The sequence below is a fragment of the Prionailurus viverrinus genome, chromosome B3 (genome assembly GCF_022837055.1).
Source record: "Prionailurus viverrinus isolate Anna chromosome B3, UM_Priviv_1.0, whole genome shotgun sequence".
Lineage (NCBI taxonomy): Eukaryota > Metazoa > Chordata > Mammalia > Carnivora > Felidae > Prionailurus > Prionailurus viverrinus.
Window position 1 is genome coordinate 93,689,381 of NC_062566.1, and position 20,714 is coordinate 93,710,094.

General features: G+C 35.2%; 1 protein-coding gene across 3 annotated transcripts in view; it reads right to left on the bottom strand.

The window, feature by feature from the left end:
• The window catches only part of SOS2 (SOS Ras/Rho guanine nucleotide exchange factor 2), an 89,528-nt gene that overhangs the window by 62,091 nt on the left and 6,723 nt on the right, over window positions 1-20,714 (bottom strand). For all 3 annotated transcript variants that reach the window (XM_047862139.1, XM_047862137.1, XM_047862136.1), the window contains exons 2-3: window positions 3,428-3,553; window positions 447-578 (exon numbers count right to left, since the gene is read on the bottom strand). In XM_047862139.1, the coding sequence (XP_047718095.1) occupies window positions 447-578; window positions 3,428-3,553 (258 nt within the window). The remainder of the gene's footprint in view (window positions 1-446; window positions 579-3,427; window positions 3,554-20,714) is intronic.

Below are 20,714 nucleotides of genomic sequence, written 5' to 3' on the forward strand. Positions count from 1 at the left end.
GGGCATTCAAATCCATATACACCAAGTATTTTCTATTGACTAAATAATATTCCCTAGTCTACTTTTTCCAATGTATGTATCTGTGATATATTTGAAAACAGTTCTGAACTCACCATAGCTTTTGACAATATGTATTTTCTTAATCAACAAAAGGTTGAGAGTCAGTCAGGGGTAGTACTCATCAGAAGATGACACAAAGATGCATTATTGCTTATCATTAACTTTTAATATTATTTGAAAGGCAATATGATTTTATTAGAGTGTGTTTATTTTTATTTGTACACACATTAAGAAATATATATATACATATGTATATGTACAAGTATACACACATACACATGCACAGACTAATATAGGCCGTGCTATATAAATACTAAATAAATACACCAATACTTTAAAAAGTGTTATTTGTTATAAAGAACTCCCCCAATGTTTGTTTTTACTACCTTCAATGAAGGATGGATTTTGTCCACAGGCAGTAAGAGAGGATTTCTTCGTTTTCGTTTTTCTATGGCAGATTGTGCATCAGCAATAGCCCACTTGTCAATTGGATGAGGAAAGGTCTTCTGAACACGTTCCTGTTAATATCATAGCAGTACTATTGTCAATTGAAGTGTTCATAACTAGAAAATTCATGCAAAACTAAATTTTATTATCATCTTTAATGCTAGCAGATAACAGTGCCACAACATGTTTTGATTCCTGTAAGAACTACTTTTTTAAAAGGATCAACAAGACTTTCAAAATTTTTTCCTACATAATTCCCATGAATAAAGATAAAGTGAATTTTAAACAGAAAGCTTTAAGCATAAGCATAATTAAAATGGAACTGGAACTAGAAAAAAGCAGTAACATTAGGAGAGATTAAAGCCAGCATGAAATACTCATCAGTGATTTTACAATAAGGCTCCTAGGATTAAAACTATTTACCTGGCAGAAGTTGTTAACTCATTATTAATAATTATTATGCAGTCACTTTCCCTTTGCTAACCTTAGAGCTTTAATATAAAGAATTTTAAAAATAAGAGATGTCATGTACCTGTTAGAGGATCAAGTAGGTGACAAAGCTCAGAATGTCTTAAGGAAATACATCTCTTGGCAAAAATAATCTAAGTCTTATAGGTTACTATTATGGCTCATCTAATCAAAATTTAATCAGTGGTTGGCATGAATAATGAGAACTAATGATAACTGAATCAAACTCCAATTTTTAGGACTTCCTATTTTAAAAATTATACTCTCATCTTTTAGCATATTTAGCTATTGAGAAGTTTGCTTTTTTTTATACTTAATGTCTAATTCTTAGAGCTGAGACCAGGGAAGAAATACTCTAATTCCAAGAGTCCCTGAAAATATTAATAGCTCAATTACTCAAAATTAAGATTTTCCTTCATACTGGAAGTTGTTGCCTTATTACAGAAACAATATTCAAAAGAAAGGATGTAAACAGTATAGTAAAAAAGTTAATTTATTTATTTATTTTATTATTTTTTTTAAATTTATTTTTGGGACAGAGAGAGACAGAGCATGAACGGGGGAGGGGCAGAGAGAGAGGGAGACACAGAATCAGAAACAGGCTCCAGGCTCTGAGCCATCAGCCCAGAGCCTGACACGGGGCTCGAACTCACGGACCGCGAGATCGTGACCTGGCTGAAGTTGGACGCTTAACCGACTGCGCCACCCAGGCGCCCCAAAAAGTTAATTTTTGAAAGCTGTGCTGATAGGTATTTCTAAAAATCTAAAAATACTCCTATGTAACTGAGCCAATACAAATATTTTAGCACTAATTTACACATCTTTTACAAGTGTGTCTGTGTATTAATCAAACAGTAAATATCCAAAAGATTTTTATTAGTCCTTTATTGAAGCAGTATTTATATGCAGTAAAATGCACAGATCTTAAGTGTGCAATTCAACGAATTTTGAAAAATGGTTACACCTGTGTAACCATCACCCTAATAAAGATTCTAACATCTCACTCCCCACCCCTCATAGGCACATCCTGACTTCTATCACCATTAATTTTAGCGTTTCTGAACTTCACAGAAACGTATCCTACTATATGTACTCTCTGAGGCCTGGCTTTTTTTGTTGTATATAATATCTTTGAATTATAGCTATGTTATTGTACATTATCAATAGCCCATTCTTTCATTTTATTACTGAGTAGTATTCCATCTTATAAATCAACCACAATCTGTTTATTCATCTTCTTGTGATGGAAATTTGAGTTGTTTCCAATTTTGGGCTATTATGAATAAAACTGCTTGGATATTCATGTATAAGTCTCTTTGTGAACATGTATTTTCGTTTCTCTAGATTCAACACTCAGGAGTAAAACTGTTGGGGCACAGGCTAGATATACTGTATATTTAACTTTATAAGAAACTTTGTAAGAAAAAATAAACATTAAACTTTATAAGAAACTTTTCTAAGTGGTTATACTGTTTTATATTCCTATAGCAATGTGCTGAGAATTCCAGTTAGGCTACATCTCATTTCGTGTTATTAGTCTTTAATTTTATCCCTTGAAAGAGGTGTGAAATGGTATCTCATTGTGGTTTTAATTTCTATTTCCCTGTGATTTAAGAGCTTGAGCACCTTTTTCATGTGCTTATTGGCCATTAGCATATCTTCTTTTTATGAAGTGTCTGTTCAAGACTTTTACCCATCTGGGGAAGGAGGGGGTCTTTTTATTATTGATTTGTAGGAGTAAACATCTTATAGATACAAGTCATTTGTAAGGAATATATATCGCAAACATTTTCTCCTGGTTGTGACTCGCACCTTTTTCATTTTCTCGATAATTTTATTCTTTAATACTTAACTGTGTTTTGAGTCCTCTGTAAAAAAAAAAAAATTGCTTAACGCCAGGTTAAACAAATATTCTCCTGCATTCTCTTCTAAAACTTTATAGTTTCAGCTTTATGTTCAACACTATGATCTGTCGTGGGGTGCCTGGGTGGCTCAGTCGGTTAAGTGTCTGACTTCAGCTCACAATTCATGGGTTCGAGCCCCGCCACAGACTCTGTGCTGACAGCTCAGGGCCTGGAGCCTGCTTCAGATTCTGTGTCTCCCTCTCTCTCTCTGCCCCTCCCCCACTCATGTTCTGTCTCTCTCAAAAATAAACATTGAAAAAAATTACAAAAAAAGGACTATGATCTGTCTTGAGTTAATTTTTAAGTGAAATAGGTTTCAAGGGTTTTTTCCCCATAAATTTATTCAGTAGTTTTAGCACTCTTTTTTGCTGAAAAACTTTCCTTCCCCACTGATTTGCCTTGATATCTTTGTTGAAAATGAACTTAGCACACACCTATCCCACATGATTTCAATGGTTTTAGTTTCCACAATAATTCAGAATGATATAGATTTAAAAATTCATTTGTACAATGGTTCAGTGACTTTGAAATATCAAAATAGTTTTTACCTCCACATCTTGAACAGTCCTTGGCTGAGCCATGCATAATTTATTAAGCAGCTGAAAAATCAGCTCTTCAATATAATAGAGAGACTCTTCATTAGCTGAGAGATTGGGATGTACTTGCTCCTGAACCTTTAAAAAAAAAGTTCTTAGTTAAAGTACAGGCCAAATTATTAATGATAAACACCAGAGAATCTTCTTTATAATTAATATTTTACTAGACTAGTCATTCAAATTCAGACATAAAACACAAAAAGTGGGAAGAAAAACTCACCTCTATTTGTTACTCTCTATAAACTTTTCTGAACGTATAGAGTAGGGTTCCTTAAGCTTTTTTATACTCTATGAAAATCTATTGAAAGCCACTGGCCCCTCTCTACTCCTTACTGCCAAAAAAAGCATATACAGATAAAATATTCTATATAATTTCAGAGGAATAGTAGATACCCATACCCTTAAGGTAACTAATATATCTACTAGAAGTCTTTGAACACTAGGTCATGAATCCCAACAATGGGGATATCTCTGAAAAACCAGACTACTTTACAGAGCTGCTCTGTGAGGTAGGTGCTAGTCAGCTTTCTTCTAGCATGGCACAGACAAACCTCAAAGATATTCTGGTTTCAGTTCCAGACCACTACAATGAGTATCACAATAAAACAAATCAAATAAATTTTCTGGTTTCCTAATGCATATGAACGTTATATTTATACTATACTGTAGTCCAGTAAGTGTGTAATAGCACTATGTGTAAGAAACAATATATATACCTTAATTTTAAAATATTGCTAAAAAATGCTAATTATCATCTAAGCTTCCAACAAGTCATCATCACTGATCACCATAATAATAAAGTATGAAATATTACAAAAATTACCAAAATGTGACACAGAGACATGATGTAAGCAAATATTGTTAGAAAAATGGCACCAGTAGACTTGGTTCCACACAGGGTTGTCACAAACTTTTAATTTATAAAAAATACACTATTTGCAAAGCCCAATAAAGCCAAGCACAAAAGAAGGTGTGCCCGTATACATTCCTTATTGCTGCTATATAGCTGTGGTGAGCCTTTTTGGTTGTTAATTTTTAATTAGAACCTAGTAAACTATCCTAATAAAAAATCCAATAGAACTGGATATGAAGAATAGGTAAAAAATGGTGTTTAGCACATGGTAGGTGTCATGTAAATATTTGTTTAAAGAATTGTTGAGAGAAAGGGGTGCCTGGATGGCTCAGTTGATTAAGCATACAGCTTTGGCTCAGGTCATGATCTCACGGTTTGTAAGTTCGAGCCCCGTGTCGAGCTCTATGCTGACAGCTCAGAGTCTGAAGCCTGCTTTGGATTCTGTGTCTCCCTCTCTGTGCCTCCCTTGCTCATGCTCTTTCTCTCTCAAAAAAAAAATAAATAAATAAAATAAAATAAAATAAATAAATAAATAAAAATAGTTGAGGGAATTAAGTATTGCTCTTTTTATGCCATATTAGAAGGTATCAATGCCACTGACATAAAAATAGAAAACGTAAGTAGTCTAAGATCTACTTTTACAAAAACAAAAAAATTGAAAAAATAACTCACAGATTTTAATATGGAATATTTTTAATCATCCAGTTCAAAATAGCTTCTAATTTCCATTATGGTTTTCCCCTTTGACTTTTAGAATTTAGAAGTTTATTTCTTAATTTTTAAACTTACAGTATTTTTTTAAGTTCTCGTTTTTATTGATTTCTAGAATAATCACACTGTAGTCAGAAAACATACTTTCCAGGAGTTCAATTTTTTGAAATTTGTTGAGACTTGCTTTTATAGCTCATTATATGGGCCTAGATGGCTTCACTGACAAACTTATTAAACATTTAAGGAAGAAGACAGAAAAAGAACAAGAGACTTCCCAACTTACTTTGAGACTACCTTGATATAAAAATTTTAAAAAGATGAAAATTATAAGCCATGTTTACTCATCAGCCTAGAAATAAAAGCCTAAATAAAATATCAACTAAATTCCATAATATATATAAAAAATATACATGACCAACCAAGTGAGTTTATCCCAGCAATGTAAAGTTGGTTTAAAGTTGTAAAATCAAGCAATTTACCATCCTACCAGATTAAAAAGGAAAATACGATAATATCAATAAATGTACAAAGAGCATCTAAAAAACTCAACATTCATTCATAATAAATTTTCTAGTGAAATTGGGGCGCCTGGGTGGCTCAGTCAGTTTAATGTCCAGCTCTTGATTTTGGCTCAGGTCATGGTTTTGCAGTTCATAGATCAAGTCTTTCATCGGGCTGTGCACTGATAGTGTGGAGCCTGCTTGGGATTTTCCCTCTCTCTCTCTCTCTGCCCCTACCCTGCTTGTGTTCTTTTCTCAAAATACATAAATAAACATTTTTTAAAAAGTCTCTAGTGAAGTTAATTTAGTAAACGGATAACTACAAAAAAACCCTACAATAAACATCATAGTCAACATGGTGAAATACTGAAAGCTTTCTGTTTGAGATCAAGAAAAAGGCAGGGACAATTGCTACGTCATTTCTATTCCACATTGTACTGGAGGTCCTGGATAGTGCAGACCATCAAGAAAAAGAAATAAAAGTGTAGGAAAATAGATTTACAGATGATTTGATTGCTCATTGTGATAGCTAATTTTATGTGTCAAATAGCCTGGGCCACAGGATGCCCAGACATGTGGTTAAACATTACTTCTGAGTGTGTCTATGAGGGTTTCTGGGTAAAATTAACATCTGAATTGGTAGAAGTCTGAGTAAAGCAGACTGCCCTCCCTAATGTGAGTGGACCTGCCTGAATAAAAGGGTGAGTAAGAAAATTCCTTCTCTCTGCCTGTCTTTGAGTGAGTATTTTGGTCTTCTGCTTTTGAATTAGGACATGAACTACAACTTGAACTAGAACTATAACACCAACTCTCATGGGTTCTCCAGCTTACTAACTGCTTATCTTGGATTCCTCTACATCTATTAGAGAGAGAGAGAGAGAGAGAGAGAGAGAGAGAGAGAGAGAGAGAGTGTGTGTGTGTGTGTTTCTGTTCCTTTGGAGACCCCAGACTAATACACCCATGAAGGAAAATCAAATATTGTATAAATACATTATTTTAATTTATAAAAAATAAAATTTTATTCCTGTGTAGCAGCATCAAAGTTGGAAAATAAAAATTTTCAATAATATAATTTACAATGAATAAAAATATGTATCATGTACCTTGGAATATATCTTAACAAAAGAAGTACAGGATCCCTAAGGAAAAAACTATAGACTCTGAGAGGAATTAAAGATCCAAATACATGAAATGTAAAATCATGTTTGTGAATTATCAGACTTAATATTGTAAATGTATCAATTCTCAAACTGATTTTATGGAGATAAAATCAAAGTCAAAACTGAAAAGGTTGTTTGCTGAAACTGACAACATAATTTCAAAACTTATATGAAATGCAAAAGGCTAAGAAAACCAGCCACTTAATCAAAGAAGTGTAAGTACTTGCTCTAATCATTATTGGGATTTATTACAAAGCTACAGTAAGAATGTGATACTGTTATAATGACAAACAAATGAATGGAACAGAATACAGAAGCAAGTCCACATATATATATATGGACCCTTGATTTACAACAAAGGTAGTTCTACAGAGTATGAGGATGGGGTCATGGGAAGGTGGGGAAGCCCAGAAATAGTAAACAACTAATACCTATATGGAGAAGAACGAAACTTAACTCCAGTTCACACTTTACACAAAAAACAATTCTAGTTGGATTTTTTTAGATTACACATAAAAACCTAATAAACTTCTGATAATATAAAACAAGACATTATCTTCATGACCTCGGGATAGGAAAGGATTTCACAAAAATTACTATCCGTAAAGGAAAGGATTCATAAACATAACTATATTAAAATTTAAAACTTAACATTCATCAAAGTTAGCACTGGAGAAGAATAATGTAACACATAAAATAAAAGGGCTCATATCCAGAACACATAAATAACTCCTAGAAATTCAGTAGACGGGCACCTGGATGGCTTAGCTGGGTAAGCATCCGACTCTCGGTTTTGGCTCAGGTCATGATCTCGGGGTTTTGGGAGTTTGAGCCCCAAGTAGGGCTCTGTGCTGACAGCAGGGAGCCTGCTTGGGATTCTCTCTCACCCTCTCTCTTTAACCCTCCCCTGCTCACGCTGTCTCTGTCTCTCTCAAAATAAATAAACTTAAAAAAAAGAAAAAAAGAAATTCAGTAAGAAAAAAGTATAAAAATTCCAGTACAGGGGTGCCTGGCTGGCTCAGTTAGTAGAGCATGTGACTCCGGATCTCAGGGTCATGGTTCAAACCCCATGTTAGGTATGGAGTCTACTTAAAAAAAAAAAAGAAAGAAAAAACAGGTAAAAAAAATCAGCACTTCATAATGGAAGAAATTCAAATGACCAGTAAGAGCTTTGGCTCTTTAGTAATCAGAGAAATGCAAATTAAACCACAATGAAAACTATTACCTACTCACATCAAACTGCAAAACTAAAATGTCTGATAATACCAGTAATCATGTAGAACAATGGTGAAAAAAAAACAATGCGAACTTCAGACACTGCAAATGGAGTGCAAAATGCCTCAATCATTTTATTTTTTTTGGCCCACTTATGAAAACTTAGCCATTATCTACAAAAATGCAAAATATGCAATACCCCGTAGTCAATAATACTGTAAAAACTTTGTATATTAACAGATGGTAACTAGACTTAATTGTGGTGATCATTTCGTAAAGTATATATACCTGAAACTAATACAATACTGTACATCAATTATACTCAATTAAAAAATTAAAAATTAAGGACACCTGGTTGGCTCATTCAGTACAGCATATGACTCTTGATCTTGGGGTCATGAGTTTGAGTCCGGCATTTGGTGTAGAATTTACTTAAAAATAAAATCTTATATATGTAGATAAATAAATAAATAAAGTGTTTAAAAGGATATGCATACCCTATGTTTAAAGCTATGTAGACCAACATAGCAGACACTAGGCACCTGTGGCTACTGAGTACCTAAAATGTAGCTCCACTGAATTGAAATGGGCTTTAAGTATAGAATATGTGCCAGATATCAAAGATATAGTATAAAAAAGAAAGTCGAATATCTCAATGTTTTTACTGTTTATATGCTAAAATGATTAGATTTATTGGGTTAAATAAAATATATTATTAAAATCAATTTCATCTGTTTCTTCTTACTTTTTTGATACAACTATGAGAAAACTGAAAATTACCTATGTTTTTACATTATATTTCTACTGGACAGCACTGTTCTAGAGAAATTAGCACATGGGTTTACTAGAAGACATGTACAAGAAGGCTCATAAGCAGCATTACTAGTGATACCACCAAACCAGAAACTCAAATATCTAGGGGCGTCTGAGTGGCTCAGTCAGTTAAGCCTCTGACTTGGGCTCAGGTCATGATCTCACGGTTCGCGAGTTCGAGCCCTGCGTCAGGCTCTGTGCTGACAGCTCAGAGCTTGGAGCCTGCTTCTCATTCTGTGTCTCCCTCTCTCTGCCCCTTCCCTGTTCATGCTCGGTCTCTCTCAGTCTCAAAAATAAACATTAAAAAAAAAAAAATTAAAAAAAAAAGAAACTCAAATATCTATCTAAAGTGGAATAAATTATAGCATAGTCATACAATTGAATATAGGAGGAAACATGAGTAACTACAGCTATGGATATATCTTCAAAATAATGTTGGCAGAAAGAAGTCAGATAAGGAGAATATATACCATGGAATTCCACCTCAAGATCAACAAAATTAAACCATAATGTGTAGGGACACGTTTAAAAGGTAAAAATATAAAAGAAAAGGGCAGTTATTACCATAAAAGTGGTTACCTTCTGGAGAGTTCTATTGAGAAAAGCGCTAAATAAGTGTTCCTTAAATTGTATATTTATGTTTTATGTATTTTTTATTGTTTTACCACTTCACCATAAATAAGGTTTTAAAATGTTGGAGAATCATCTAGCAAACAGAAAATCAAGGGGTAAAATTACAAAAAAAAATAAGTCAAAAGGACCCTCCTAGTCACGAGCTAATAAATGAAATTAAAATGTCAAGGGTGCCTGGGTGGCTCAGTTGGTTAAACATCTGACTTAGGCTCAAGTCACAATCTCACAGTTTGTGAGTTCAAGCCCCACAGTCAGGCTCGGTGCTGATAGCTTGGAGCCTGGAGCCTGCTTCAGATTCTGTGTCTCCCCCTCTCTCTGCCCCTCCCCTCCTTATGCTCCGTCTCTTCTCTCTCTCAAAAATAAATAAACATTAAAAAAAAAATGTCAGAACCCTGGAGACAAAGAGAATATCCTACAAGCTGAGGGTGAAGGAAAGAAGCAGGTCCTATACAAAGTAGGTATTAGACTAGTTCCAGACTTCAACTGTAATACTAGAAGCTAGAAGGCAATGATTTTCATCCTAGAATAATATCCTAATAAACTATCAATCAAATGTCATAGTAAAATGAAGACATGCTTAAACATAACAAGGTCAAAAATTCTGTCTCCCATGCACACTTTCTCATTAAGCTTTTATAGTTTGTAACAGTAAAACAAGAGTATGAATCAAGGAAGAGAAAAAATGGCATACAGGAAATGAAGGAGCTAATACAGAACAAAGGCCAAAGGAGTAACCAGCATGAAGTGAAGGAAAAATGTGAGAGTTGTACAACAGGCATAAGGTCACCAGTCCAGACTGCAGATCAGAATACTCTGGGAGAAACTATCTCAAGAAGATGAAATCACGGAGCACCTGGCTGACTCAGTCGAAGAACATGTGACTCTTGATCTCAGGGTTGTAAGTTCAAACCCCATGGTGGGTGTAGAGATTACTAAAATAAATAAAAACTTTTAAAAAAAGATGAAATTGATAAGAGTATCTGATGGATCTAAAAATCTTAAGAGGCTATTTAGACAACTGGTAGAGACTTTAATCTTGAATTAGTAAGTACATGAACAACTACACAAATATGAAAACAAGACAATTATTAACTCCAGTAAAAGGTCAGGTAGAAAAGGAAAAGCAGTTTAACTATAAACAACATTTACAGTCATAATAATGTAAACTGTAAATACTGATCCAAACAAAACTAAGATATAACCATGGTGTGGGGTGAAACAGGAAATATGTTATGCATGGTAAGGTAGATGTGTATGGGGGAAGGAGGGAGATGTATATGTGTATTAAAGAATATTAAATCTTTATCTTCCATGGTAGGAAGTTAACGGATAATGGCCAAAACAGAAAAATCAAGAAATAGTAATTTTTTTCCTGAGAGATACAGAATACTGAAACAAATCACTTTGAAAGTTAAAAGTAATTATCTCTGGAAAGCAGAAAATTTTGTGAATGGAGAAGAGATACTGCTATTTTTCTTACAAGTTATTTTTCTTATAAGTTAGTTATCTTTTTATTTGCAGGAATAATTTTGATAAAATATAAACTAACTTATAAAGAAATATAATCTGAACTGGGGAAGTAGGAAAAAAGAAGGATACATAAAACTAGAAATGATAAACACTATTTTTTCAAGAACTTTGGATAAGAAGAGTTTAAAGTAAGGCAGTTAGATATTTATACAGGACCAACATCCAAAATGACAGGCTTTATAATATTTTTATAAATTCAAAATAGATTTCAGGGAAATATTTTCTCTTACATCATACACTTCTTTAACATAACAAGAAGAAACTTAATTACATCTTACCATATGTTTCTATTAGATCAATAGAATTAAAATTTTCCTTTTTTAATAATAAATAAGGATTGGGGTGCCTGGGTGGCTCAGTTGGTTAAGCATCTGACTCTTGATTTTGGCTCAGGTCATGATCTCATGATTCATGAGTTCCAGCCCTGTGTCAGGCTCTGAGCTGACAGAGCCTGCTTGGCATTCTCTCCCTCCCTCTCTGCCCCTCCCCTATGCCCATTCTCTCCCTCTCTCTCTCTCTCTCAAAATAAATACATAAACATTAAAAAAAATAAGAATTTACACTGGAAGTTTAGCAATGGCATTCATAAGACTGTTTCTTATAACATCCTTCCATAAAAGCCAAGTGCCCTACTCAGTAAAAGTGACTGTGCATGAGAATTAAAATAATGTCCAACTGGGATAGATTTTTTTTCTTGTGATTATGATTTTGGTAAATAACCTGCAAAGCAACTTTAACATTTAGCATCAAAATTTCTTACGCCAAACTTCTTAAAGTAAGTGCAAATATGAAAAGTCATAAAAATATATGTTAAAATCCCACACATAAATACTAACAGGACATCAAGATGACAATAAAAGATAACCCTACTTTGCACTTCCACAGTGTTTACTATGTCAGCACCATAAGAGACAGTAAAAATAAAATTACCACATCAGAACAAACTCACCTATCATATTTTCCTGAAAGACTAGTCAGAAAAAGAGCAATTAAAATAATTTTCAGTCCTTAACAGTAGATCAACAAGTCAGACCTGCATTTTAGTTACACCATTTTCTCAAATTGCCAGAAAGTGTTTCCCTATACATACACTGTAAAAAGAATAGTCATGATTCTATATATAGATTCATGCACAAAAACATTAAACTTTAAATTTTTTCCTACTGAGATAAACACTATACAAACTTCAGAAATGTCATTTCCTAATTTGTATCTTTCAGTTCTGCATATTCACAATCAAATAAAAAACTCTTGCTAGTGCATTTATTTAATCAATTAACATTTGAGTTTTTGTACAATGTAGAAATAAATCCCTTTGGCCACACAGTATGACATTTATTGATGCCAAATTCTTCACTCCATTGCCAAGATTTTTGCAAGGATGCAAATATCTCAAACATCAATATTAAGAATACTGGAAGTTTAAGGGGCACCTGGGTGGCTCAGTCAGTTAAGCATCTGCCTTTGGCTCAGGTCATGATCTCATGTTCTGTGAGTTGCAGCTCTGCATCGGGCTCTATGCTGATAGCTCAGAGCCTGAAGCCTGTTGGGATTCTGTGTCTCTCCATCACTCTCTGCCCCTCCCCCACTTGCTCATGTGCTCTCTGTCTCTCTCTCTCTCTCTCTCAAAGTAAATAAACATAAAAAAGAATACTGGAAGTTTTTGTTGTTGTTATAAAAGAGTTAAAATTCAATTTAGGGGCACCTGGGTGGTTCAGTTGGTTAAGCATCCGACTTCGGCTCAGGACGTGATCTCGCAGTTCGTGGGTTCAAGCCCCGCGAACGCTCTTTGCTGACAGCTCAGAGCCTGGAGCCTACTTCGGATTCTGTGTCTCCCTCTCTCTCTGCCCTTCCCCTGCTCACGCTCTCTCCCTCTCTCAAAAATAAACATTAAAAAAATTTCAATTTAAAAAGGAAAAGCAAATTTCATTCTAAAAATATACACAAAAAACTGTAAAATATTGCTGACAGAAATTTTAAAAGACCTATGTAAATGAAAAGATACACTTTATCAGCTGGAAGACTCAATATCATTAAGACGTCAATTCTTCTCAAATGATCTATCAATTCAACACAATCCCAATAAAAATTCCAGGTTTTTGCATAGTAATTGATACCCTGATTTTAAAATTCTTATGGAACTACAAAGGCCCAAGAATAACCAAAACAACGCTGAAAGAGAACAAAGTTGGAGGGCTAAAATTACCTCATTTCAAGAATTTTTATAAAGCTACAACAATCAAAACAGTGTAGTACTGTTGTAAAGACAGGCAAAAAGGTCAATGGAACAGAATAAAGAATCCAGAAAGAAAGCCATAAATATACAGATGAATAATTTTTTTTAAAAGATCTTATTTTTAAGTAATCTCTATATCCAACATGGGGCTCAAATTCACAACCCTGAGATTAAGAGTCACATACTCTACTGACCTAGCCAGCCAGGTGCTGAGTGATGAGTGATTTTTAATACAGGCATAAAGGAAAGGACAAAACTTATCAAACTGTACATTTTAAACATTTATTTCAATAAATGGTAGCAGAACAACAGATATCCATATGGAAAAAAAAGTAACATACAAAACTATCTCATATGTAAAACTTAACTCAAATAGATCGTAGATCTAAATAGAAAACCTAGAACTATAAACTTCTAGGAGAAAAAGTAGAAAATTTTTATAACTCTCAGTTAACCAAAGTTTTCATAAATATGACCCCAGAGGCATTGTCCCTAAAAAAGCAAATGGGTAAACTGGACTTTATAATAATTTAAAACTTTTGCTCTTCAAAAAATAATATTAAGAAAATGAAAAGACAAGTTACAGACTGGAAGAAAATCTCTGTAGAGCATATATCTGATACAGGATTTGCATCAGACATATATAGAACTCTCAAAATGCAATAAAAAGCAAACAAATGGGCAAAATGGGCAAAAGATTTGATCAAACACTTCACCAAAGAAAACAGTGGATGGCAAATAACATGAAAGATGTTCAACATCATTAATCACTAGGGAAATACAAATAAAAACCACAAGGAGATACCAAGACAGACCTATTACAGTGGCTAAAATTAAACACCAAATATTGGCAGGAGGAACTGGAACTCTCATACTTTGCTGGTGGGAATGTAAAACTGTAAGACAGTTTGAATGGAAAAGTTTGATAGTTACTTAAAAAGTTAAACATATATCTACTGTCTGATCCAGCCACCCTTTGGTAATTACTCAAGAAAAAAGGAAATATATGTTCATATAAAGACTTGTACACAAATATTCATAGCAGTTTTATTTGTAATAGCCAAGACTGGAAAACCAAATGTACACATATAGGTAACGAGATAAACAGTGGTATACACACAATGGAATGCCACTGAGCAATAAAAAAGGAGTGAACTATTAATATATGAAGCAAAATGGATGAATCTCAAGACAATTATGCTGAGTAAAAGAAGCCAGACAAAAAGAGTATATATCGTATGATTCCATTACTATAAAACTGTAGAAAATTCAATCTATAGTGATGGAAAGCAGAACAGTAACTGCTTGGGTACAAGAAATGGGGAGGGTTGGGAGGGAGAATTATGAGAGTCAAGAGGAAATTATGGGGCTGAGGATATATTCAATATTTTTTTGTGATGGCTTCACTGATATATACATACACAAAAACTTATCAAACTGTACACTTTAAATATATGCAGTTTATTATATGTCAATTATACTCCCAATAGTTTTAGAAAATAAAAATATAATATTTTAAGGTAGCATTTTCTTTAACTAGGGTATATAATGAAGAATTGAAACCGCAGCTGTACACTATCAAATCTTTAAGGTCAGAACCATTTCTTATGTTTTTGGTTTCCTCTTATTTCCCCACCCATTTATTTCTAATATACAGGTAATCTAGTGCCATGCTTTGCCTAAGGAAAGCACTCAGTATATACCTGTTAAATAAATAAATTCACTGTAGCAAAGAGATTTCTTAGCCTCACTGAAATCTGGCCATCTGGCACTGGCGAAAATTGAGAACTCCATAAAATTAGTTTTTATTTCACTGGATATGCACTGGAGACTCAATTATCCCATATAACATTACAAATGAGATTTCCAATCAATATTCACTTCTCAGATTCAGTGCTCTTCGGTGCTTTCTTGAAGGGTTTTCTTTTCTTTTTTTTTTTTTTTTTCTTTTAGAGAGAGAGAGAGAGAGCAAGAGAGAGAGAGAGAGGGAGCGCGTGCACACCCATGAGCAGGGGAGAGGGAGAGAGAAAGAGAGAGAGAATCTCAGGCAGGCTCCACACTCAGCACAGAGCCCGACCTGAGGTTTGATCCCATGACCCTGGATCACGACTTGAGCTGAAATCTTGAGGGGTTTCCAATGTAAGTTTTTTTTTTTTTTTTAAATGGAGATAAGTACAGGACAAGAATTTTATTCTATTCAGCTTAATATTATATGTGAGGGCTTACCATAAAATAATCAAAACATGTAGAGAAAACTATTGGTGGAAGCTAACATTTTTGTCATTAAAATTTCCCTTAAATGGAATGCAATGGCATATGATCTGTCATGTGAATATTTTTTTTTTCAACGTTTATTTATTTTTGGGATAGAGAGAGACAGAGCTTGAACGGGGGAGGGGCAGAGAGAGAGGGAGACACAGAATCGGAAACAGGCTCCAGGCTCTGAGCCATCAGCCCAGAGCCTGACGCGGGGCTCGAACTCACGGACCACGAGATCGTGACCTGGCTGAAGTCGGACGCTTAACCGACTGCGCCACCCAGGCGCCCCTGTCATGTGAATATTAAGTACATTCCCATACAGGCAGGCCATTAGCCTATAAAGCCAAGAAAGTGCAGGCTAGATCAATGGTTCTGCGATGTTTCAGGGACAAAGCATTTCGAAGTTACACTGCTCTTAGCAGAATATGAATATTAAGTCACTTATATTTCATCATAGAGAGTAGGTGTAATATTAGTAAAAATGACTACAAAACTGAAAACTATAGGCACATGTTTGTAAGAAAAAACAAAAAGTGCCAAACTTTTTCCTGCAAAATCTCTGTATCTCTTGTTCATTTGTGTTACTATCTTTCACTACTCACTAGCAAGTAAACTGTAGCAGACACACCATAGACTTAAGAAAAACTTATGAGAAAAATAAAATTGAAAAAAATTAATATTGGCTTTTTTCCCCCTCTGAACTAGGAAAAGATCACTCTTCTCAATATGCTTTTATTCAAAGGATATTTACTCCTAGTGCCAAATACCCACTTCCTTCAGCATACTACCAAAACTTTTAGTATGTACTCTTTCTTAAAGAAGATCTGCCTGACAAGGTACCTGCACTCCAAGAGTAAACAGGCTCTCCTTTCCCACCTCTTCTCAGCTGCCCTCCCACTTTGCTGAAGAGGCAGATCTCTAACTTACTCTGAATGTCACTATGGTGTGTTGCCCTGGGGTGCAATAAAAAACTAATAACTAAATTCTAGGACACTAAACAAAGAGACAATTACAAATACTTTTCATTAAAGTGCCCTGCTTCTTGGGGTGCCTGGGTGGCTCAGTCAGTTAAGCGTCCGGCTTTGGTTCAGGTCATGATCTCGCGGTTTGTGAGTTTGAGCCCCGCATCGGGCTCTGTGCTGACAGTTCGGAGCCTGCAGCCTGCTTTGGATTCTGTGTCTCCCTCTCTTTCTGCCCCTCCCCCACTCATTCTCTCCTTCTCTCTCTCTCTCAAAAATAAATAAATAATTTAGAAAGTACCTTGCTTCTTCCATTTGCTAGCCTACTATAAAAAAACACAGCCTAAGGAGAAAAACTCATGAAAACAAAGAAAAGAAAGCATCTTTAAGAAATATTAAAAGGCAGTATTACCTTATCTCATTCAGGAGAAAAAAATTCAAAGCAAGTTTTCACACTTTATCTACTTTCCTATCTTACAATTAGAATTCAGAAGTGAGATGGCTGGCATGTGACATGTATTAACACATTCATTTGAACGCATTCATTTGAACTGAAAAATTAAGTCAGACTTTGTCTCAAAGAAGATAAATATGATGAGGCTGGTTGGCTTGACAATTAAAACTAACCTTAGCAATTTGGTTATGTGGTGGATATTTTGCATTAAACAAATGAGCGTGGTACTCAGAATTCTAAGGTGGCCCCTAGGATTCCCACCCCGTGATATACGCGCTCTGTGTACTCCTCTTGAGTGTGGGCAGGACCTGTGAATGTGATGAGGATATCACTCCTATGATCAAGTTACCATATAAAGCAAAAGTGAATATGATCCCTAATCAGTTGACTTTGAGTTAATCAAAAGATTATCACTAAATCAGGTGAATCCTTTAAAAGAAGGTCTAGAGTATGAGATAAGAAACAGCACCAGATACATTCCTGTTGGCCTTAAAGAGACAAACTGACATGTTATAGAGAGGGTCGTGTGGCAAGGAATGGCAGCAGCCTCCAGGAGCTGAGGGCCTCAGACATGTAGCTGCAAGGAAATGAATTCTGCCAATAACTACATGAGCTTGGAAGAGGATTACCAAGCTTCAGATGAGACTGCATGCCCAGCCAAAACCTTGACTGAGACCCTAAGCAGAAAACCCAGGTAAGAGCTGTGCCTAGACTTTTGACCTACGGAAACTGAGACAATAAATTTGTGTTGTATTAAGCCACGAAGCTTGTAATAATTTGTTACACAGCAGAACATGAATACAATGAACTAGATCTACAGCTCCAAGAATTCAATGAAAGTATGTTTAAAGATGAGGCATCTGGGTGGCTCAGTTGTTAGTTAAGCATCCAACTCATGGTTTCAACTCAGGTCATGATCTCATGGTCATGGGATTAAGCCCCTTGTCGGGCTCCATGCTGACGGCTCAGAGACTACTTGGAGTCTCTCTCTTCCTCTCTCTCTACCCCTCCCCTGCTCATGCACTCTCTCTCTTCCACAAATAAATAAACATAAAAAAAAGAAAATGTTTAAAGAATATGATAAGGTAAAATATATTTTATTAGTAAATACTGTCATAGCTAAAGTGTACTAAAGTTAATACTGTTTTCATTTTCCCAATTTTTCTTAGATATACTGGACTAAACAAAGTACTTGGAAGCAAAAAAGTGTAAAAGTAACAGTTATAATTATTAGTCATTTGACACGTTCTAGAAAAGCTAGAAAATAAAAAAGTGAATAGCTCTAAATACCAGGCAACAAATCATTCTGCAAGTCAGGTGGTTTCCAACTTTTTACTTTAAACAAAAGGAGTTTAAAGTAAATGAGTTGCTGGGTGACATGTCATTAAGACTCTTTGATAGATCACAATATAATTTTTGGCATGTAATTTTGAAAGAAGTTTAAAAATGAGTTTGATTGTTTTAAATTCTTCTATTTATGTTAACAAGGGGTCTCAGGGCTTACATCTATAGAAATGGGAAACAGGAATAGAACTAACACTGAACTATGATTCACCTCTGCAAGACCCTATCTTATTCTAGCAGTTAAGTCATCCACAAAACATGAACTAATTTAAAAACAATGCAAACAACTACATAGGTGTCACTGAATAATGCACATTCAATAAAACTTTATAAGTACTAATTGTTCAAAATCCATGACATACATGTTCTTTTGATCAACCATGTCCTGCTAGTAATTCACCCTAAAAGAAAGATCTTAACACTTTATAGTCACTGAAGAGTTTTAAAAATTGAATATGTAGACACTTTTGTTGAGGAAAATGTAACTATAAAGAAGAGATAAAAGACTTTCAAGCATAAAAATAATATATTAGACTATAATTATGTGGAGGAAGTGGAAGGAAAAATTCAGAGAGAAAAAAGAATGATATAAAATTTCCAGCTGTTAAAAAAAGCACTTTGTCCCATTTGCAATGACATGGATAAAGCTAGAAAGTATAATGATAAGTGAACTAAGTCAGGGAAAGACAAATACCGTGTGATTTCACTCATACAAGGAATTTAAGAAACAAGTGAGCAAAGAGAAAAAAGAAAGAGAGATGAACAGACTCTTAACTGTAAAGAACAAAATGATGGTTACCAGAGGGGAGAGAAATGGGGGGATGGGTCAAATCGTTGATGGGGATTAAGGAGTGCACTTGTCATGATGAGCACCAGTTACTGTATGGAAATGATGAATCACTATATTGTATACTTGAAACTAATATAACACTGTATGTTAACTAACTGGAATTAAAATAAAAACTTTTTTTTAATATATATATATATTTTAATGTTTATTTGTTCTTGAGAGACAGAGAGACAGAACATGAGTGGGGGAGGGGCAAAGAGAGAGACTGGGAGATACAGAATCTGAAGCAGGCTCCAGGCTCTGAGCAGTCAGCACAGAGCCCGACGTGGGGCTCGAACTCACAAACTGCGAGATCATGACCTGAGCTGAAGTCGGACGCTCAACCAACTGAGACACCCAGGCGCCCCAAAATAAAAACATTTTTTAAAAAGAACTTTGTCATGTATATTATAAAAAGATGAATGGTGGATATCAACTTGTTACAGTATTTAGATTCCACTGGATTTATTTAAAAGACTGATAGAACTGTTTTATTTTAAAACATCAGTATTTAGGGGTGCCTGGGTGGCACAGTTAGTTGAGTGTCCAATTCTTGACTTCAGCTCAGGTCATGATCTCAGAGTCATGGGATTGAGCCTTGTCAACACAGGGCCCCGTGCTGAGTGTGGAGCCTGTTTATGATTCTCTCTATCTCCCTCTGCCCTTCTCCCCTACTCATGCTCTCTCTCTCTAAAACGAAAACAAAAAAAGTCAGTATTTAGAACACATATACATTTTTTTAAATGTTTATTTATTTTTGAGAGAGCGACACAGGGTGTGAGTGGGGGAGGGTCAGAGAGAGAGGGAGACACAGAATCTGAAGTGGGCTCCAGGTTCTGAGCTGTCAGCACAGAGCCTGACGTGGGGCTCGAACTCACAAACGGGGAGATCAGACCCGAGCCGAAGTCAGACGCCCAACTGACTGAGCCACCCAGGCGCCCCCTAGAACATATATAAAATTATATCTTCTGCAACTATTTGAACGTGAAAATTTTTAAATGTCAACATAAAAACATGAAATTAAAAAATTTCTTTTGGGGCAAACCATAAGAGACTCTTAAATACAGAGAACAAACTGAGGGTTGATGGGGGTGGGGGAAGAGGGGAAAATGGGTGATGGGCACTGAGGAGGGCACTTGTTGGGATGAGCACTGGGTGTTGTATGTAAGTGAGGAATCATGGGAATCTTCCCCTAAAACCAAGAGCACACGCATACACTGCATGTTAGCCACCCTGACAATAAATTATACATATAAAAAAATGTCTTTTGGGGATACATAGCAATAAAAGTTAAAAAAAAAAAGCAAAACAAAACAAAACAAAAAACAAACCCTCTAATTTAGGAGAATCAGGGCTCCATGCTGATTAGATTTGAGCCTAGGTGACACAGAAGGGAAGGATGATGAACAGGTTTCTGGCTTGAAAACTGAGTATATCATTTATACTGGAGGTTTTGGAAGATGATAATAAACTTGGATTGGGTTATGTTGTGAACATCTACATAGGAATGTCCAGGAAGCAGGGGATGTAGCAGTTTTAAATAGGCTTCAGGAGAAGTCCTCTTCAAGATGATGTTTGACTTAAAGGAGATACGAGGACCAGTCATGTTTTTAATCTGCAGGAAGGTTGTTCTAGGCAGACAAAATAGCAAATACAAAAGCCCAGAGATTAGAATATGTCTACAGATTAGAATGTCTCTATCTGTGGGTACAAGATAGCCACTATGGGCAGGAGCAGAGCAAA